The sequence below is a fragment of the Eulemur rufifrons genome, chromosome 15, assembly GCF_041146395.1.
Source record: "Eulemur rufifrons isolate Redbay chromosome 15, OSU_ERuf_1, whole genome shotgun sequence".
In the NCBI taxonomy this organism is placed as follows: Eukaryota; Metazoa; Chordata; class Mammalia; order Primates; family Lemuridae; genus Eulemur; species Eulemur rufifrons.
In genome coordinates this window covers 84,449,569-84,472,451 of record NC_090997.1, presented here as the reverse complement: position 1 = coordinate 84,472,451, position 22,883 = coordinate 84,449,569, and the positions used below count along the sequence as shown (strand labels likewise).

The window sequence follows — 22,883 nt, the reverse complement described above, 5'->3', positions numbered from 1 at the left end:
AGCAAACTGAATACCCCATGAGGTTCTTGGAAGCCTCCTTCATGCAGCATCCAAGGCCAAAGGCCCTTAAGAACACAGAATCGGAATAAAGATGTAAATAACTGACTCTAGCCTCAAAGAAAACGTTCTCCATTATACTGTATTTAGTTTTGTGATTTTTTTTCATGTGGATAAGGCCTTAAACAGAGGAGATAACTCTGGCTTGTCCTTTAGATGAAAGACAATAACAAGTACTGTTGGAAGTATTGCTTGAGCAGCCATTAATGGAAAATGATATGCAGTTTCAGTGGAGTTTTAATTAGCACACTGAGGTTTCCCCACTTAGCTTGCCTCTTCATTGAGTCATTTATCCACCCACCTCCCAGCCACCATCTAATGTTTACTGAGTTCTATGCCTGGGAGCATGAGAGGTACTGTATGCGCAAACAACATGGCCCCGTCCTCTTGGAGTTTATGCTAGTGGACCTTTGTTCCTATACTCAAGTGAGCATCCCCATGGAGACAGAAATTCTTTAGTGCAAAAGCCCATTTGTTTTCCAGTGAGAATTTAACAGAACTCAGTTGTTTACACTTTATTTCTTTGGTTCTCTCCACCCACCATTGCTTCTAAATTCTACAATTCTTCACTTTGCAGTTTATACTTTTATATCCTGATAACTCATTTATTCATCTAGTGTAAACACCATAAAGGTACTAGGGATATATTATTAAAAGACATAATCTCTACCCTCCAGTTGACAGTATGATGAAGTAGACCAATGTATGAATAGATCATTCAAACACAGAACTGCCAGTGTGATGAGAGAGATGTACACACAGTGTATAGAGAGAACAATGGCCAAAAATCTCCTCCACCCAACTGGCCATCTCTTTATGGAGCCATTTGATTTATATTGCCAAAGTCAAGTCAAATAAGGAGACATTTCATTTCTGATTGTGTCTTTTGAGCATCTGCTTTCTTATATATACAGATAAGCAAAGCTATATAAAAGGTTCTTATTTTAGAAACCACCATGTTATTTTCCTGATTCTCTCCAAAGGATGATATGAAAGGTTACATGTCGGAGGGCTGGGCTTCAGTAAAACCTTTTAATTTTATGAGAGATGAGTCATGGGAATGTCTGTAAAGCAGTTTGTTGATTTTCATTCTCTAAACTTGAGGCCGGGGGGTGGGGGGGTGGGAAGTACATACTGTATTTTGGGATATTTTCCTAACCAGATACGGGCATCCTGACTAAATGATTTCTCACAGTCCCTTTTAACCCAGTAAATTCTAGCTGAATTTCCTTCCCTCCTTTACCTTCTGATATTTACACTCATTAGAAGGCTCCAGAACATCTCTTTGTGTTAGAAGGCATCTATCCACATTCAAACTGTGACAATTTTACATTTCAAACATGTTATGGAAGTCCCCTGTGGCGTTTTGCAAGTATGAGCACACTGTGTCCCATGTTGTCCAGGAAGGATCATTACTCTCCACTATGAATACTTGAACCCAGACCAAAAGAGACAGTTTGTAAGGTTACAGATCTGCGCATGCCTGCTAGTTCCTGAAAGAGTGGGGGATGATTCTTCAGAACCCTGTCAGCTGCCTCCAAATGATTAATGGTTTGACTTAATCAGAAGAGAAAATTGTGTATTCTTTTCATGGACCTGAGAACAGCAGAAACCCATTCATTAAAAATCTCTCTTAATTCCTATCCCTCTGCTACCCTCTACCCCAAGTCTTTAAAAGAGTCACTAAAACTTCCTTCTACCTTATTGTTTGTAAGTAATTTTCCCACACAGAGGAATACATGACTTGGAATCTTCCAGCCCTTTTCTGCCTGCTACATCATGCCATTCTAGTGACTGTGGCTGGCATGGTGTGTGCTGGGGCACAGGATGAGTTAGAGATCGGGTTGTAAGGCCCAGCTCTGACACTTCACTGTGCCACCTTCATTAGTCACATCTGTTTCTCTCAGTTTTCTCATTTGAAAAATAGGCATAGTAACTCTTCATTGAATGAATAAATGCTTGGCTAACTCACAGGATTGTTGGGAAGACTAAAAGGATAACTATATGTGAAAGTGCTTTGCATTTTACTGTAGAAAGGGTAGTTGTTAGGTATCAATCAAGGTCTAGTGAGTTCTTGAAAAAGCTTTGTCAACTTAGAGAATCATTCTTTAGCAGTATGGTCATACTCTCAGATTTGTGCAAGACAGTCCAGGTTTATGAATGTTATGGAACACAGAATGTTAATAGCACTCCCCTTCACTCTTAAAAACCCCCCAGTTTGTATGGCCACTCTGTACTTTACCCATCGTAGATACGAGGTTGAGTGCAGAGTGCACCTGCAGGTTTACTTACACCAAAAACCTTTTTTCCTTCTGAGAATCAGTAACTTAATTTTATTCTAATGATGTTAGATCCATTGGAAAACAATGTGGACTATGTATAATGTTCAAGTATTTTTTATGCCTTGATTTTATTCCAGGGAAAAATGATTTGGGAGTAGAAATGAGAAGGGAGGCAATGAATTACACAGTATTCACTATTTGCTGTAATTATTAATTGTATTTTTTTGAAAACCTGTTTTTAAAGATAAATTGTATCAGTTTTGAGTTGGTAAAACTAAAATTTTATTTGGTACCATTTAAATTTTTTTAGTCTGTTATCAAATGTAAGACTGCTCTTAATTTGCCCCATTCGTGCATGTAGATGGAAATTTAAAGGCTCTGAAAGTTAGCTAAAGTTGTTCATTTATTCATTCAATAAATACTTACCAATTATCCTCTTTCTGCCAGCTGCAGGCCTAGGCAGCAGTGAGCAACACAGACAAGCCTCTGCTCCTCCCAGCCCCATTCACAGCCATTGTTAATCTGCCCAGGTGTTAGTGACGTTCAGAAGAGTAGAAACAATTTAAGCTGAATAATTTAGTTTCTCTACAATTCAGTATTTTCTAATGCCATGTTCCTAAACCAACCAAAATCATCTAGTATATCACAATCTCTATGCATCTTATACTTTAGAAATGTTGCATTAATTCTTCACTTCCTCAAATCTAATTCTAGATAGATAGTAATCATTTCAGCACTAATCTCAAAGGAGGGCCATGGGAACTATTGCAACCCTAAGCACTGGCCCTGTTTATAGTGATTGATTGATGTATTTGTGTAGCACTGACTGTACACAGCCTAATTTCTTACATTTTATCTTACCTGAAAGGATGCAGTTTGTTACATGTGAAGAGCATAATTTTCATATGAAGTGATAGCATTGGCATTAGGGAAAAACAATGCCACCTCTCACATCACTGTTTCCAGAATATACACCTAAAAGGCACTTAAAAGGGAAGCATTACGTTGCATAATTGGGCATTGCCTTATTACTGTCAGAGCACCAGTTAATTGTTATCACTTGGGGCTCTCAGGGTTAGGGTGGGCAAGGGTGTTGATGTGGGTGTCCCAAATGTTATTGAAGCTTTCATTTCAAAATTTTGCTTGAACTTTGGCATGTACTTGAAAGTAAAGTAGAAATGTTGCCTACTTTATATTGAAATATCTGTTAATAGAATTTGTCAGTATAATTTAAAAAGGAATTAGGCCAGATGCTGTGGCTCACACTTGTAATTGAGGTCAGGAGTTTGAGACCAGCCTGGGCAACATACTGACACTCCATCTCTACACAAAAAATTTTAAAACATTGTCTGAGCACTATGGCACATGCCTGTGGTCCCGGCTACTCAGGAGACTGATGCAGGAGGATCCCTTGAGCCCAGGAGGTCGAGGCTGCAGTGCACTATGATCACCCTGTTGTACTTCAGTCTGGGTGACAGAGCAAGACTCTGTCTCTAAAAATAAAAAATACATTTTTAAGAAGTAATTAAATCCTCTATTTTATAAACTTTCTATTATGTGCTTACATGGTTTTTATAAATAAAGTTGATTTTCCACTTTTATAATTAAATGAAAGTTTTTATGACTGAGTAAACCTCATTATTTAAGGAGTATTATTTTAAACAGTAAGTAATCATTAAAGGTCTTTGTTTTAACTTCATCTTGATTTGTGCTCAGTTCGTTTTTTCTTCAAAATACCGTTTTGCTATGGCCATGATTTTCTTTCACCAAAAACAAATGACAGTGGCCGGGCGTGGTGGCTCACACCTGTAATCCTAGCACTCTGGGAGGCCGAGGCGGGTGGATCGCTCGAGGTCAGGAGTTCGAGACCAGCCTGAGCAAGAGTGAGACCCCCGTCTCTACTAAAAATAGAAAGAAATTATCTGGCCAACTGAAATATATATAGAAAAAATTAGCCGGGCATGGTGGCGCATGCCTGTAGTCCCAGCTACTCGGGAGGCTGAGGCAGGAGGATCGCTTAAGCCCAGGAGTTTGAGGTTGCTGTGAGCTAGGCTGATGCCACAGCACTTACTCTAGCCCGGGCAACAGAGTGAGACTCTGTCTCAAAAAAAAATAAAATAAAATAAAAAATAAATAAATAAATAAATAAAAACAAAAACAAATGACAGCAAAAAGCCCCTGTGAATGGCCCTTAAATTGCCTGAGAGGGTCCACATGCCCTTTTTCCTGTTTTAGCATTAAGCCTTTTGGGGCCAGGCTCCATATTTTCTCACATAAAAAATATGTGGAACTTCATAAATGATTAGGAAATCTGAGAAATGGTTATCATAATGACTGTGAACTAGTGAGAGGTCCATCTTACCAATTTTAAAAAAACTATACCTAAAAACAAAGAAAAAGTATAACATATCATCACCTAGTCTTGCTCATCTTCCACACTGCCTAGTTTATGCAGACTCCTAAAGTGGGCTTTTATACATTTTGTTATTTCCCTTAAATATATAAATTCTATAAAGTTTAAGAGTCATTTGGGATGCAAGGCCTTTAAATTTGTTGACGAAGCACTACTATGTTGTCTCTAATGTATTATCATGGTAAGTTCTCATTTTTAACGTGAGATTCTAAAACTGTAGTGTCAGTTTAATAGAAAAATAAACCTGATCTTAAGTATAATTATTGTGATGACCATTACTGTTATTTTGTTTTTATATGGCACAGACAGAATGAGCCTGTAAATGTAGCTCTCTGCTGAATTCCTTCCCCCAACCTCAGAGTATAATCCAAGGTCCACTCTGACCAGTGAGCCCCATGCCCTGCCCTGGTGTCTCCAGCCCCATTGCTTACACATCTTACTCTCTTCTAGGCCCCTGCATCTCCCTCTTGTTTCTTGAGCACATTAGGTACTTACTCGCAACCTCAGAGCCTTTGCACTAACTTTCTGTGGACTGTGTACACAGGTGGCTTCCTCACTTTCACTAGGTGTTTACACATAAAAGGTATCTCAGTAAGGCCTTCCTTAAGCCCAGTCTAAAAATTTAAACATCCTTTTCCACACGTCATAATCCCCTTCATTGTTTTGTTGTCTCTTTAGCATTTATCTAACATTTTATTAACATTATTCTCCTTTTTTCATTCTCTAAGTTTTACTTATTTATCCTGTTTATTACATTTTTCAGTTAGAATGTAAATCCCATGAGGGCTGAGGTTGTTGTCTTGTACATAACAGTGCCTGGCGCGTAGTAGATGTTCCGTATGTGTTGAGCAAATGAATTCATTTACTGGCACTTACGTGCTGGGTGTTACATTAACATTCATTATCATTCTAATGATGTGAGATAGGTTCTCTTTTATCCTCATTTTACAGGTAATAAAAACTCACATCAGAGCAGAAACTGAACGCATGTGTCTCTGACTCAGTGCTTCACCTCTAACTGGCAAACATCTGTTCAGTAGAAATCTACTTACTTAGGATTCTCTTTCCTGTTAAAGACCAGACTTTTTAAAGAGTAAAAGTAGTAGAAGTTCAGTAGCTTAGGAACACAAAACATCATTGATATTGTTTGAAAATATCCAAAAGCCTACGGTTATGTTATGATTTTACATAATGTTTTTAAATAGAAGGAAAATGCTTGTAAATTCTCAGAAAAGTTAAAGTATACCACCATAACTATAGTCACATGTACCGATTATTATAAGACATGTAGCAATATTTCTTGCATGAAAGTTACTGGACAAAAGGATATTTATCAATGTATGTCTTTATTTAATTCACTCTTTGTTTCATGTTCTTTGTCTCATTTTCAGACCCTCCGCCTGTGCTACGGGTTGACGACCGGCAGCGGCTGGCCCGGGAGCGACGTGAGGAACGAGAAAAACAGCTAGGTACCCCAGGCCTTGCGTCCACCGCCCTCCTTTGATCATTCAGGGACACTCTTGTCAAAATGTTACTTTTTCACCTCAAGGATGAGTGACACTTAACATTGAGCAAATGGATGTCACCATAATAACCATGCTCTCTTGTGTACCTTACTGAATTTCGCAGGTGGATTATGAAGCAGAATTTAGTACGTAATACAGTATAAATATAGGGCTAAGTTTTAAGTAACAATAAACTCTAGCCCCAGGATTAGGGTCATTTTTACTTCTTATTACTAATATGTTGTAATCACAGTTTAATGGGGCCCTGGAGGGATTGTGTATATGAGTGGGGTGATGGTGCAGCTTACATTTTCCTGCAGAGAAAATGCAAGGACAGTAAGCATATGGCTCCTTTTTATGAGACTATACACTGCTAGGGCACTTACCTGCCTTCTGTGTTAATGCTGCTGTTGAATTTATGGACAGATGCTACCAGCATGCTGCCAGGAAAAGCATAAGCCCTAGTGCTGAGGTGTTTGATTTTTCTCTTGTTCCCTAAGGCCCTTGTGAAAAGTTAGCAAACTTTAGTAATATTTGCCATATAATCACCCGGAAACCTGGGTCACAGGACTAGCTTAGCAGGAAGCCGAGGCTAGAGCACTCAGAGGTTATACAGTCATTGTCTTCTAGTACATTGGGCAAGGAGGCAGCTGCCAGCTCCTCCTTTACTTTGATGTCCATTTATGCAAAGTTGCTAGAACAGGATACTCTTCTTTATATACCTTGAAAATAAAATGCTTGGTCAGCATGTTTCAGTATGGTCAGAGTGTCTGGATATTTCAAAACTAAGACTTACTAAGATTGCCAAATTCTTCCCAGCAGGTGACCCATAACTTTTCTAAAGTTGTACTGTATTTTGTCAGAGTTAATGTTTCAACTGGGAGACCCCTATATCCCATCCCTTATCATTCTTATTTCTGGAGCCCAAATTTGTAAAGTTCAGTGAAAGCTGGTTTTCAAAAGTCTGTTGCCATTGTTTGCATTCTTTCAACACAGGCCTATCTATCCCTGGCCATAATGGCCATCTGAGGTCGTTTCTTTTGCTTCCGAGGTTTGTTAGGCACAAATTTCAATGACTTGCTGGAAGTGAACACACTCTGCTGTCTCTCCGTGCTTAGAGTTTCCACCCAGGCCTGAAGTTCCCTGTCCCCCTGACAGGTCCCAGCAGGCAGGGGGTTCCTGGAGAGCAGGCTGTCCACGGTCATCAGGGGCTCCCCTTCCTCGGGTGAAGGTGCCCATTGCTCCCTAGCGAGTTTGCTTTGACAAGTGGAGCAGAACTGAGAAAAAGAGCAGGGAGGCAGAGCTACTGAAGCAGGACAAGACTCCAGATGAGAAAAGAAAAGAAACTGACTCCTGCTCTGGGGTGGCTGTTACTTGCCCTCTTTTCGGGTCCATCCAAGGGTTAGCGCTGTGTCCCTTCCCCACCCAGCCCCATCCCAATTGGATCAAGTCTGACACTTAGATGTCTCCTTAGAGTTCCGGTGCAGATTTGCAGCTGCTTGAATAGGAGTTCCTTAGGGTCAGGAGACCACTCCTTTATGGTTTAAGTCCCATTGTGAAATCGCTTTTCCATATGTAACTCATACTTTTCTATGTGTGTTTCTTTATCTTTCAAAGCCAAGCATTAGTAGTTTGTGGAAAGCATGAATATGCTGGGGAAATAAAAGTGATTTTACTTCTTATACTATAAAGGTGTAAGACTTACAGCTTTGAGCCTGCAAATTCTCCCTAAAAGATGCCTAGCTTTGTATGTTGAGTGGCAAGATTTTTTTCTTAAGATGTAGCACCATATTTCAATTCATATTGATGGTATAGGGCATGACTCATTAACTTATAAATTTGAAACCTTATTTGCCATATAGTGTATTAAAAAGATGGGTGAAGGTTGAGACCTTACTCCCTAGGGCTAGCTGCAGTCTAGTGGAAGGCAGATAAGCAAACAGCAATTATAATGTAATATGATATGTGGACCACGAACAGATATGCACAAGGGGCTCATTGAAAGCCCATAGAAGTGCCTAACTCTGCATGGCCGTGCCTGGTGCCACTTGAGTTCCCAACTAGAGGATGAAGAGGAGTCATCCAAAAAGACAGAAGAGGCAGGACTATAGAGCAATGATGCAATGACAGGTGGAAAAAAGGCATTTGCTAAGAGACCCAACATGTTCTTCAGATTATTATATGGGTCAGAGTAATTTTCAGATGATTATATTATCCTATTATCACAACTCAACTTTTTTGGTTAGCCAGCATATAATATACATAGTTTTTCTTTTTCTTTTTGAGATGGAGTCTCACTATGTTGTCCAGGCTAGCCTCAAACTCCTGGGCTCAAGCGATTCTTCTGCCTCAGCCTCCCACGTAGGGACTACAAGCGCCTACCACCGCACCTGGCATTTTTCTCTTTATTCTTACCCCTGCCATGTTAAAAACCATAGTTTTTCTTAATTCCGATCTCATCTCTTTTTTTATTGTTAAGGTCATAATTTTAATGAAATACATCAATTCTAATTTTTTTCTTTGCATTAATTTCATTTTTTTAAAACTTTAGAGCAGTGCCTTTTTGCCTATTTTTTCCACTTAAACCATCATAATCAGAACTAAGTCTTGAGAGGCTCCCTTCAATCTTCATAAATATATGAATAAACATACATGCGAATATATTCACTTATGTACACTTGTAAAAGAGCCATCTAAAATCCAGCATCTAATTTAAGCTGTGCCTTAGAGTACATGAGGGTGATTTCTAAAAAATCATTAGTACAAAAAAAAAAAAAAGGACATACCTGACAAACTACCCATAAACTGTGCTTTCCAGAAGTTATGACACCAGTGGAATTTTTTTTTTTTTCCAAAAAAAGGGAATTTTTTAAAATGGCTGTCACTTAATAGGAAATCTTTGGACTATGCTTAATTTGAAAACAAAAAATGGTTTATAATGTCAACTGTTACTGAGCTTTCAAACTTTAAAGGCTTTCACGTTTTAAAAAAGTTGGAAACCATTCCATAAATTCTAGCAAAGCAAAATTTAAAATGAATAACAAGTGAGATTGATTATTTGCTGTTCGATGTAGGTTAAAATTAGCATTGAAATCATTAAAGATTTTCTTAATCCATGTATTTTAAAAAGGAAGGTAGGGAGAGGGAGAATAAAAGTCTGCTTGTGTATTTTGGTGGCATGGCATGTTTGAGCTGTGTTGCAAACTGGAAGGACCTATTAATAACTTTCTGTGGGTTAAATCTCTGAGTCATGCTTTAATGCTTTTATGGTAGGATTATGTCATGTGGGCTGCTCTTTCTATATTATTCTTCAGTTTTTCACAAAATCAGGCATAGTCCTTCCTATATAAGACTGTTCTGTCAGTTTGGTTGAGCACATGTATTCTGCAAGCTTCATTTTTCTGCTTTAAAAACTTTATACATGGAGGAGTCTCCTTGACCACCCTATTCCATCTGATTCTATTTCTTCAAATGCCTCTATCTTGACTTCTGCATCTCTTTCACTGTCTCTCTTCTAAATTTTACTTGTGTTTTTTACTAAGGGGGAAATATCTCATTTCTTCTCATGGATTCAACTCTCTTTTCTAATGATATGGGTTCCACATTTCCAGCTGCTCGTAAGACAGCAAATGCTTCCCTATTATCTTTCACTCCGAAACTGATTCATCTTGGTAATTTCTGTGTCCCAATCAATTGGACTAATATTTCTGGCACCAAGGAATTATTTGTTTCAGCCATTTTTGATACTTCTTCTACAGGTAACTGGGTTCTTTCTGGCTACCAGTTGTAGCTATTGGATCTTTTGCAGAATAAAACATTCTGTCTTCCTTGGCAGCCCTAATACTGTCCACTGACTAGTTCTACCCTGGCCTGTTGGGCCACTTGTTGATACTAGTGGTCAGTCTGGGCTCAGCCTGGTCCTCTAACTGGGGCTTCAACTATCTCTAGCCCAGTTAAATAGGTAGAAGTTGACATACTCTATCCCCAAATCCATTTAGTCACAAATCTAACTGACTTTGTGTTCAAAATAAATCTTAGATCTGTACCATTTTATTTGCTGCCTCTGCCATTATACTAGTCCAGGCCTTAATTAATTTACATCTTAATCACTGTAACTGGCCTGTTCTTCATACCTCCAACTCTGTCACAACTAATGCTAGTCCTTCTCTTTAAAGCCTTCCTAGGCAATCTTCATGATCTTTCCACTTCGGGAAATTCTGTCATTTTTCATTATATACTATATCTTGCATAAATATCACATTTTAGCTGATGTTCTAGTGCTGTTTTATACCCTACTGAATTTTTATCTTTTTAGATTTTGTATCTCTGATTGTATGTGTTTTAAGCTTCTTTTTGTGTGTGTTTGATTTTTGTTTTAAGCTTCTAAAGAGTTATGACTATGGTCTCTAATTGAGTCTCTAAAGAATATGACTATGGTCTCTACATGGCACAGTGCTAAGTGTAAAACAAACATGTAATAAATATTTGCTGATTTTCCTCTGTAGTCTTCAGTGAAATCACAATAATGATAGATAATGTTTACTGAGTACTAACGATGGGCCAGGCAATGTCCTAAATACTTTATTATATATTATCCCATTTAGTAGTAAATTAGCACAATGGTTATATTTTTTATCATGTGGGCCTGCCATAATTAGTAATGTATGTCACTTATTTTATAGAATGTCACTTATTTTTAAAATACATTGTGATGATTTAGATTAAGGAAGTAACTGAGAAAATCTAGAATGATGGAATAGTTAATAGACCCTTTTTTTCTTTCTGCCATATTAGCTTTTTAAGCATGTTTTTAGTATTTACAGAATCACTGTCAACATCTAAGCATGTGTATATTTTACTTTTTTGTATATTATCTGTCAGCCCCCACTAGACTATAAGCTCCATAAAAGAAGGGATTTGTGTCTTTTTTTTTTTTTAATTTCTATAGTCCAGTACCTAGAACAGCTTGGCACATAGTGTCCAATAATTTTTTGTTTAATGTTAAATGAATGGTGAGTCTGTGCATTTTAATATAAGTGGAGATGAATGCAATAGGTATTGCAAATTAGTTAAAACATTACCAAATAACCATGTAATACCTGCCCTTATAATATTTCAGTCAGACGAGTATTAAATTCTTACTCATAATCGTTTTCTCAGGTGAACAAGAATATAGAGATAATCTGTAGGATAGCTGTGCCTTGAATTTTACTCTTCATATGTTGTACAACTAATAGTCCTAAAACATGTTGACAAGAAAGTTCAAGAGAATATTTAAGGAATGTTTAGCAGGCAAATAGTGCTTTATGTTGGGGAGATATAGGGTTTCCCTTTTTCAAGAAGATATGGAGTAAGTTTGAAGTATCTATTACATGTAATTTTTGTTTAAGTGCCTTGCACATATTAGGCACTCAGTTAAGTATTATTTAGTCTTTTTCCGAGACAAAAATTTTTATGTGAATCTTGGATTTCCAATTGGGACTTCTTTAGGGTTCTATAAAATTATGAAAGATTATCAGAGAATATATGATTGACTAACATAGCTCTTAAGGAAAAATTTGAGCTTATAAATCTATAAATCAGTTCATTCATACTGGGTTTTGTAGCTGAGTTCAAAGCTGTATAAGAGATCTATCATGTAATGTCTTAGAAAGAATAAGATAATATAAAAAGGATTTTAACCTTTGAATACACTTCAGTTAAATTATATTTTTCTCTCTGGAAGAAGATATAATTTCTTTCTAGAGAATTTCACCAGGCTTCCTTTGACCTTGCAGTTATAGCCTTCTTATGTTGCTTTGTTTTCCTCCCTAATCTCAATGTGTTGTCAAGTCAGGGTCAGCAATATTAATGAGTATGGTCAAGAGATAAATGGTCATTTCAACCTGATTTAGAATGTTCATCTCAAAAAAGCTGATAGCCAAGTTAGTATTACTTAGTAAATAATGATGCTGTAGCCCTGGTTAGAGTTGTAAGTGAAACTCCGCCTGATTTCACACTTCACATTATTTGGTTAGAACAGTCATTGGTTTTGACGAGGAATTTTCCTCTTTAGAGACTATCCAGGAAAATAAAATGAGGGAGGGTATAGGAAGGGGGCTTTAGGGAAGCAGTCTTTCTAATCCATATTTCTAGTGAATAAACTTTGGCAGTCTTGACATCCAGGACTCCTGAAGTTGTCACTTACTGAATATCATGTATAGCTCACAAGGCTGTCAGGCAGGTTATAAACAGCTAATGGATCTGAATGCACCTTAGTGGGAAGAATCTGGACATTAGCACATACCAGAGCAGCTGCATCATGAGTCAGGCTCAGGATGGAAAGAATAAATGCTTGTTGCTGGATGGATTAGGTAAGCAGAAGCTGAAGCCTTAACAGAAAATGAATCATTGTGACTAAGCAGCTATTATTTTTTTCCTCCCAAATTTACTTTGCCTTTAAGGGTAAAGATAAAAAGATCTTAAAACCTGAAAAGTAAGGGATCTTGTAAACAGATGATGGTGAAACCTAAGAGTGACATTAGAAGATCAGGACCGTCATGTTTAGATGCCCAACTCTTCCCAGCGTAGAGGGGGAGCTTTGGGTCTTTGGGAAGTGTTCCAGTTCATGCCTTTTAGCACAATGTCTCATTGTTCGCTTCTAGAGTCAGACAACCCAGAGTTTGGATTCTAGCTCCACCTCTTGCTTGTTGTGAGACATCAAGGTTACCTCACTTCTCTGTATCTCAGACTTGTTATAAAATAAGTTTAACAGCACTGTCTGTGTCAGAGCAGTTGTGAAGATAATGCTTGGTGTCAGCATAAAGCAAGAGCTGAACACATCTCAGCATGATGATGATGGTGATAGGGACAAGGGTGGTATAGGTCATATGATTCCACAAATATGCCTGGGATTGGAGAAGCCCAATGTTTCTGAGCTAATGGATAGCAGAGATAGAGGGATAGAGGGATGTTCATGCCTACTGGTCCAGTAGGATGGGGCTCCAGAAGACAGCCCCAGGTGAAGAGAATGGCAACATTCTATGAGGAGTGAAATTATTTTAGTATTGAGGCAGAAAGATTCCAAGGACAACCATTGTCCTTTAACAGAGGCTAAACATTCCTTTAAGCCTAGCTCTGAGATAAGTAAGAGTCCTTTCTTATCTCAAAGTCATCCAGGAAGGCTCTTGGTCTCTACATGCATAACCGCTGTTCCAGCACCTCAGTCTGATTACCCCACCACTGTGGAGGAAGATGGCGGGATGGGGGGGGGGTGGGCAGGGGTGGGGCGGGGACAGGAGACACAGTGTTGTAGGTGTCCTCAACACTTCTTACCAGGCAGTTCTCCACTGAGTAATTTAAATGACAAATTGAGAAGGCTTTGAATTATCACTGAGGCCCAGTGTGAGTCACTGTGCTGGGAAGTCACTCCTTTAACTCTTTAGTTCATTTATGCAGACTTATTGTAACCATCTGCTGAACTAGACATTGTGAACATAGGGAAGAATTCACAGACACGTACAGGCAGAGTGGCTGCAGTCTAGAGCAGAAGTGCTGTGAGGGAGTGTGAATGGAGCTCGCTGTTGGAGCCCCTGCGCTGTGGTCATCAGAGCAGCCTCCCCAGAGAGAGGGGCATTAGACCCAGGACTTGAAAGAGAGTAGAAGTTTGCCAGGTGAAAGGAGGTGTTTTGGGTGGAAGGTAGCATGTGTAAAGGCACACGATTGTATGGCCAGTCTGAGGAGTTGGACAGGGGAACAGTGGGAGATCTAACAGGTTTGCAAGCAGGATTATGGCATCAGGTCTGTTTGGTGAGGAAGATGTCTCTGAGACTCGTGTGTAGGATAGATCTGAAGAGGTAAAAGACTAAATAGCAGAAGAAGTGAGAAAGGGATGAGAGCTTAAAGTAGTAGGAGAAGCTATGCTGGGTGTAGCTAAATTTCTTTTAGTACTAAGATTATTCTGATGTAACACAATTGACGGGGTCAGTTGTTTGGATGTGCTGCCTTAGGGTGGACCAGTCACGAGGGAAAAATTGAGGAGGACCCTAAGGTGTCCAGCTTCTTAGATCATTTGGTCTCAGGAATCTATCAGAATACAGAAGACAGAGCAGGTTCCAGTTTCGAGTAGGAAAGAACATGCAGATAATGAATAAGGTTATGGATGGATCTGACTAATTTGGGTGTAAATTTGAAGCGAATGTACAAGCAAATGTACAAGAAGTGAATGTACAAGCAATATTGTGTAGTAACTAAGAGTACAAGCTTTAGAGTCAAAGCTGAATTAAAATCCCAACTCTTTCTTTTAAACCATGTGATCTTGGGAGCATTATTTAACTTCTTCGGGTCTTTTTCCTCATTTAATCTTCAAATCCTTTTTGTCTGGTAGTAATATTCCCATATTTATTACTTTCTCAATTTCATTTGCCTGATAGCTATTTACTCATTATTAATATTTTTTAGCTTTATTTGACACTTTGTTTTAGGTTTTCTTCAAAAAAGAAAAAACCAACATAGCTGGGTATTTTTGTTTTTAACCCATTCTAAAAGTCTTAATCTTAGTAGGCTTGATTTTACTCCTAGCTTATTTTCAAACTTTGTTCCCCGCCCCCACACACACACACACCTTTTTGTTTGTTTGTTTGTTTGTTTACTCTGTATGGGAGACAGGGCTGGTGGCATGGAGGTAGGGGTTGGTTTGATGATGATGCCATTCATTCCATGATTCCCCTTAATCCTGACGAAGTTGTGCTGTACTTTTCCATTCTATTAGTGGTTACCTTTTCATTCCTATTTCTTGCTATTAGATGAAACTGATTAGTATTTCCTACACAGATGCAGGACCTAGAAAATATTTTTACTTCTCCTTCTTCAGTTGCTCTTATTTTTCCATTCTACAACCCCCTTCCTTAAATTGACGAGCCCAGGTTAAGCCATTAGATTTCCTTTTTTTTTTTTTTTTTTGGAATTATTATTTTGCATATATATTCATCTATGTGTTTATAGTAACATGAAAATGGCAATTATTTGAATGTAGGTAATCACAATAATTATTGAGATAAAGCGTAAAGATTAAATTTTTTTAACATTCAAAATCAAAACAAAAGGAAACCTCCTTGTAATCCCACACATGTCCTCAAAGGTAAAAACAAAAAATTGAGTCATGGGAGTTAATTGTAAAAGATTTTGGAAATCATTTTGTACAATCTTTCTAATTTAGAAGTAAGAGAGGTTGGCCGATTTTCCCAAGATCACACCAAATTAGTACCAGAATCAAGACCTGGATTCAAATGTTGTTGTCACTTGTCATTTCCTGACTGTTCATGATATTACTGGCTATTCTGGCACCCAGAGTTACCAGTAACACTTCCATATCATAACGTGAAACTGAGACAACAGGTCTGTATGTTTCAGAGGTTCAGTGATCACATTGTTCTGTTCTCTCAATGTTACCTTTGTCTTTCCCTCGTACAGCAGTGAAGTACTCCACCCCCACGCAGAGGTAAGCCTGTTCGGAAGGACCAGGCTGGGCGCTAGATTGTTGACTGTGGGGGGGGGGGCAGTCCACCCACCTCCTGAGTACCCTGTCTGAGTTCACTGTCCTACCTGTGTTTTTCCTATTAGCTGCATGCTCTCTGTGGCAGTAGGACAGGAATTATTATGATTGTCATGAAGATTCACTATCATTATCTGCATTTTTTAAATTCCTACCATGTGCTTGGCGCTGTGCTAAATGCTCTATATGTTACTGTGAGTACGCGTAACAGCCCTGTCAGGAAGACGCTGCCTTAGTAATCTGAGGAAACAAGACCACAGAAGTCATTACTTGTTCAGTGGCACATAGCTAGTAGGTGGCAGGACTCGGAGGTGGACTCAAGTTCCTGTGAAGCCAGAAACTGTGCTCTATATACCACAACACCCTGCTTTTCATTCTGAATTTCTTTTAGTACAAAGAGTCACTCTGTGCTTCTAAGTGAAGCCTAGATTGATAGCAGATTTCCCCTTCGTATGGCACTGACTTACTGTTATAGGATCATTAAAATATCTTGGTGTCAGCTCAGGGATGGAGCTGACTTGTTAATTTCCAGTACTTCAGGGACTACAGTGGGTTTCATTTCATTTTATAATAGGATCCTATAGACCAGTAATAAACTATAACTTTAGAAGAGTAAAAATATTCATTACAATTCCTTTTTTGGACATACTATTCTTTTATAGAGCTACCACTTTATGAAATTAAATGGTAATGATTTAAATACTGAATGAGTTGTATTAGTATGCTAGAGATACTATAACAGAATATTCTAGACTGGGCGGCTTAAACAACAGAAATTTATTTTTTTCTCAGTTCTGAAGGCTGTGAAGTCCAAGATATCAAGGTTTGTTTCAGTTTCTGGTGAGGGCTATCTTCCTGGTTTAAAGAGGGCCGCTGTGTCCTCACATGGTCTTTCTTCTGAATCCCTCAGTTTAGGACCCCACCGTTATGACTTCATGTAATCTTAATTATCTACTAAAGGCCCTATCTCCAAATACAGTCTCATTGGAGGTTAGGGCTTCAGCATATGAATTTGGACAGAGGTTGGGAAAGGGAGGAACATAATTAGGTCCACAGCAGTTGCTGAATTTTTTTGTGCGTTTAAAATTCTCATTGCTTAATGAGAAAATATACCACCTTGACATTATCTATCATCTATAGGGAATCTTTTAATGTACTAAAACTCTTAGATTAAATTAACTTTCAATTCTTACTAAAATATTGAAATATTTTATGTTGTCCTTCAATTTAAAAGATCATGTGACCTATGCTTAATAATAACCATAGCACTTACCAGCATGCCCTGCAATAATAGAGTCTGGTTTTTTTTTTTTTTTTTTTTTTTTTTTTTTTTGAGACAGAGTCTTACTTTGTCTCCCTGGGTAGAATGCAGTGGTATCATCACAGCTCACTGCAACCTCAAACTCCTGGGCTCAAGCCATCCTCCTGCCTCAGCCTCCCGAGTAACTGGGACTACAGGCATGCGCCACCACACCTGCCTAATTTTTCTATTTTTAGTAGAGACGAGGTCTTGCTCTTGGTCAGGCTGGTCTCAAATTCCTGAGCTCAAGCAATCATCCGGCCTCAAACTCCCAGAGTGCTAGGATTACAGGCTGGAGCCGCCACACCTGGCCCACGATGTTTGCTATTTCAACATTGTTTGTCTATTTGCTGTGTGACTGTTTAAAGACAGTTGTATAAAGAACACACTGCATTAGGATCTGCACTTCCTGGTAGAAAAGAGCAGTGGAACTCAGTATAAGTTTGATAGATAAAGAAATATTCTTCCTTCAGAAGATTATTTGGGGTAAAACTATTAGTATATTAATGTCTGGCCCTATTGTAATTTATAGCATAGCCTTAAGAACTACCCTTAACTTTCTGAATTGAAATTATGATGATGACAAAGGTGAGAATAGTAGCTAATGTTTACTAAGTGTTTACTAAGTGCAAAAATCTGTTCTACCTTAAGTCTAATTATTCTTTTAATCCTCACAGTAAATCTATGAGGAAGAAGTTTTTATTTCTGTGGGGAAGTATCTACTTACAGCTTACCCTGACAGAACTGAGGCATAGGGAGGTTAAATAATTTGCCCGAGACCATGCGGTTATGGGTGAATGAATCAGGAAGTAGTTCCCGATGAATCCAGAAAGTAGTAATTAAGACCCTTGGATATGTACAAGTTGTGAAAGGTGCTATGGAGAGTGCAAAAAAAAAAATTCCAAGACATAGCAATAGACAAGAAAAAGAAACATGGAAGAATAACATTACTTGACTTCAAATTATGCTACAAAATTGTAGTAACCAAAACAACATGGCACTGGCATTAAAAACAGACACACAGACCAATGGAACAGCATAGAGAACCCAGAAATAAATACACACATCTATAGTGAACTGATCTTTGACAAAGATGCCAAGAACATACAGTGGGGAAAAGAAAGTCTCTTTAATAAGTGGTGCTGGGAAAACTGGATATCCATACTCAGGAAAATGAAACCAGACCCTTCTCTCATCATGTACAAAAATCAACTCAAAATAGATTAAAAACTTAAATGTAAGACATGAAACTGAAACTTCTAGAAGAAAAAAATTGGAGAAATACTTCAGGACATTGGTCTAGGCAAAGAGCTTTTTGGGTAAGACCTCAAAAGCATAAATAGACCAATGGGACTTCATCAAGCTAAAAACACTTCTTCACAGAAAAGGAAACAATCAACAGAGTGAGGAAACAACCTACAGAATATGAAAAAAATATTTGCAAACTATCCAGCAAGTGATCAATGACCAGAATATATAAGGAACTAAAACAACTCAATAACCAAAAAAAAAAAAAAAAAAATCCAATTTTAAAAGTGGTCAAATGACCTGAATAGACATTTCTCAAAAGAGGACATACAAATGGCCAATAGGCATGTGAAAAATGTTCTATTTAGAATGAAGAAGCTATTTTGGAGAGTATTGGGGAAGAAAGCAAAATAAGGACTTAAGGCAAAGTAGGACTTTGGAAATCAAGGGAGTTTAAATTTAATGAAGAAATAGAATCACAAATATTCATGAGCAAAAAAGCCCGATGAGAACATTATTTAAGAAAAATCAATCTGTGAATACTTATTTCACAAATTTATCTTACCAGTTTAATATTTTATAAATATCTTTATTTCTTATTTTGTCTTGTTGGCTTCTGGACCTTTTATAGGAAAGGAATATATTATGTTTATAAATGTCCTCAGACAATCTGAAATTTTCCTCAAAATGGGGTATAAAACTCAAAATACTATGTAGTTTCAAGGCCAAATGTTAAGACATAGATTTATCATATTGTATATCTACAGGCCTCAGGGTACATGTCTGTTTCCTTTTTCTGCCTATAACCATCATACATTGTTGGTAGGTGTATACAGAATGACAGTATCTGTCAACATTTTAAATGTATATTCCCTTTGATTCAGCTATTCTACATCTTCGCAGACATGCTCACACATCTGCATAGAGGTTTGTGATAATACAGTGATGTCGCTCAAGGTCTGAATTAGTAAAACACTAGAGATGACTTAGATAACCTATCAATAGATAACTGGCTATATAAAATAAGGTACATAGAAGGTGAAATACTATATAGCCATTAAAAAGATTGTTAGATTCATGTTTCATGTGTTGATATGGAAAGATCTCTAAAATATATTTAAGTGAAAAACAAATGCAGAATAATAGGTATACTCAGTACAGTATGCATGGTCTAAATTACACATTTGTCAAAAATATGGAAGTGGAATATATTAATAAGAGGGTCTAAGGTTAGAGGAAATGGTCATTTTACCGTTTAATATTTTGTGCTGTTTAAACTTTGACAAAATCTGTCACTGTAAATCCACCTTTTTAAATGAATTAGAATGTACAGTAGTATTAAATGCCTGCCATACAGAAAATCCAAAATGTCTTAATTGTGTGCATGAATGTGTGTAATCAAAGCATCAAAATTATGTTCTCGATCTGTTAACTTTTAAGGTGTGTTCTAAGAGAGTCTATTTTTTTCAGGCATTCAGTAAATATTTATTGAGCACATACTGTGTACTTTTTCTTGAAGTAAATATTTAATTTGAGCCTCAGAATTTCTTTAGAAAAATGGGCTTTTAAAATTGGGAGGAACCTTGGAAATCAGTGTCCTCATTTTAGGCGAGAGGAAACTGAAATCTAAGTGGACATGTGCAAGGGCTCAGCACCTATTGGCAGAGCTTCTGGGAGAACTGATCCCAGTTCTCTCCATACACCACCTTAAATGATGTCAGAGGGACAAACTCACCTTAAATTTGTCCTCATCCTTCTCCTTCCACTAAAGTAAAGTCAATTCAGATCCCTTTCAGTAGATTTGTCTCCTCACATGACTAACTTTGGAAAGATTTAGTTGTATCAAAAATACACAGTCTTTAATATTAAACATGTAGAGGAAACTGAAATGTTCTGAATTTCTGATTTTTCTCTTAAAAAATAACATTTTAATTTCTATAGCATGCAGTGTCCTCAAGATTTACACTCCAAGTTTTGTTTGGGCGCTTGCCTACAGTGTTAATAACTCGTCGATGTTTTTAGTTATCAGGCTGAAGGAAGCATCATATTAAAGAAAATAGCTTCGTGGGGCATATTTTCCCCTAAAATGAGGAAGGAACCTGTATTATGTAAAGAAGAAAAGAAATATCCCATTGTTGAACAATGTTTCATTCAGCTTTTGATGTGGTTGAGTCTTAACCAACTAGATTGTGAGCTCCTCAGAGACAAGGTCACCTGCTTGTTAGGTCCCTCCTGTGTCTTAACTCTGCAGTCTCCAACCCCTGGGCCCCAGACCGGTACCAGCCGTGGCCTGTTAGGAACCGGGCTGCACAACATGAGGTGAACAGCAGGCAAGCCAGCAAAACTTCATCTGAATTTACAGCTGCTCCCCATTGCTCACATCACTACCTGAGCTCCGCCTCCTGTCAGATCAGCCTCCCGGAGGCATTAGATTCTCATGGGAGCGCAAACCCTACTGTAAACTGCGCATGTGAGTCTGAGCACTCCTTATAAGAGTCTGATGCCTGATGAACTAAGGTGGAGCTGAGGCGGTGATGCTAGCGCTGGGGAGCAACTGCAAATAGAGATTATCATTAGCAGAGAGGTTTGACTGCATGATAAATGTAATGCACTTGAATCATACTGAAACCACCCATTCCCCCGCCCTCCCCCATCCATGGAAAAATTGTCTTTCATGGAACTGGTCCCTGGTGCCAGAAAGGTTGGGGACTGCTGCCTTAGCTGATTCAGTGTGATGTACTTGTGAGTCACTTAATACATCATTTATCAGCTAATTATTTTCTCACAAATCCTTTGAATACCTACAGAGAACCAGTGCTATACTGAAAGACATGTAGTCATAGACTGGAGGATATTACATTGTTTAAAAAGAGAGAGACAGAAGGTACTATTGATTTTGAGGGCACTATATCCATTTGAGGATTGAGACCAGAGCATGTGATTTATGCCTTATTCTGGTGATCCCTAAGTGTGGCCCCTCGACCGAATCCAAACTTCACAGATCAAATCCCTTTATTAAAAGGATTTGTTCTGTAAAATTTGGATTCAGTCAGAAGGCCACAGGTTCCCCACCCCAAACCAGAGCGCAATATGGGTTCCCAAAGAGTGGAATTCAGTGTATCTCCTTCAACCTCATTGTTAGCATATTAACTTATGCTAAAAATTAACAGTAGTACTTTCTTCCTGGAAATTTGAGGAAAGCAAAGGCCATGCTTGGTTAATGTGAAACCAAAGAATCTGTATTTGCTAAATGTGGATCACTTAACACAGCCCGAACTGTTCACATTCTAACCTGTGTTTGATTTTCTTCTTTTTCCCCTCCCTAAAGCTGCAAGAGAAATCGTCTGGTTAGAAAAAGAAGAGCGCGCCCGGCAGCACTATGAAAAGCACCTGGAAGAGCGGAAGAAGAGGCTGGAGGAGCAGAGGCTGAAGGAGGAGCGGAGGAGGGCGGCCGTGGAGGAGAAGCGGAGGCAGAGACTCGAGGAGGACAAGGTGAGCCACCCTCTGCGAAGGGTATGGGGCTCTCCTCTTGGGAAATGCATCAGACTTCCTGTGAGACTGCCGTTCAGATGCCACAGTTTCTAGGGAGGTTGGAGTACGGGAGTCAGGTAGATGATTATTATTGCCACAGAAACTTTAAAATCCCAGTTCTCTGGTCTAAACCTGTGACTGACTTATTAATGTTCAGTTCGTCTATACTGAAATATTAAGACCACTGCAAATAATTGGGTTTCTGTAGGGCTTTAACATTTGCAAACATTTTTACATAGATTATCTCCTTTAACCCTTACTTAGTCAACTCCTGAGTATTATATATTAGTTTCTGCAAAACTGGAAGTTTAGACTCAGAACAGGTAAGTTACATGAGGTCATATAACTCAATAAGTTATGAGGTCAGGATTACTCACATCCTCAGATTCTGAGCTTTATTTTTAATTAAATATGGTACCATATGTGTTCAGCATCAGTTTAAGCTAAGACCCGCACTACGGTACTTGTGTGTGTGGATGAAGGCATCACACACCAATAGTAAGGGTCATTTATTTGAGTGCCTATCGTACACCCAGGGTTTTATGAACTGGGACCTAATGATTTCAGTAACCCTCTCAAATTGATATTCCCACCTGAAGATAAGGTGTAGAAGTTAGGAAATAGATTAGGAGTAGGTGGAAATTTAAGTGGTACTCCTCACTCCACTCTGCCTTAAGTTGAAGACCCTTCAAACAGCCAGACTGAATCTGATCATCGGCTCCTCTATTCCATTTAAGGAACGCCATGAAGCTGTCGTGCGGCGTACGATGGAAAGGAGCCAGAAGCCAAGGCAGAAGCATAACCGGTGGTCGTGGGGAGGCTCTCTCCATGGGAGCCCCGGCATCCACAGTGCAGGTAAACAGATAGCAACCACTTTCAAAATCAGTCTTTTTTTTCCTGGAAGCAAAATTCATCTCCCTTCTTTTTTCTAAATCTGTGTTTGCAAAACAAAAATCCTGCCAAAATTATTAAACTACAATTAAGTGATGCTTCTACCATTTGAGGATAAGAGGGT

The 22,883-nt window shown here is 38.4% G+C and overlaps 1 protein-coding gene across 10 annotated transcripts in view; it reads left to right on the top strand.

Annotated features, from left to right (window-relative positions):
• The window catches only part of MAP7 (microtubule associated protein 7), a 175,580-nt gene that overhangs the window by 112,638 nt on the left and 40,059 nt on the right, over window positions 1-22,883 (top strand). For 8 of the 10 annotated variants that reach the window (XM_069489158.1, XM_069489163.1, XM_069489160.1 and 5 more), the window contains exons 3-5: window positions 6,144-6,221; window positions 21,666-21,829; window positions 22,606-22,723. In XM_069489158.1, coding sequence (XP_069345259.1) covers window positions 6,144-6,221; window positions 21,666-21,829; window positions 22,606-22,723 — 360 coding nt within the window. The remainder of the gene's footprint in view (window positions 1-6,143; window positions 6,222-21,665; window positions 21,830-22,605; window positions 22,724-22,883) is intronic. The other 2 variants (XM_069489161.1, XM_069489164.1) reach the window with 2 other exon arrangements.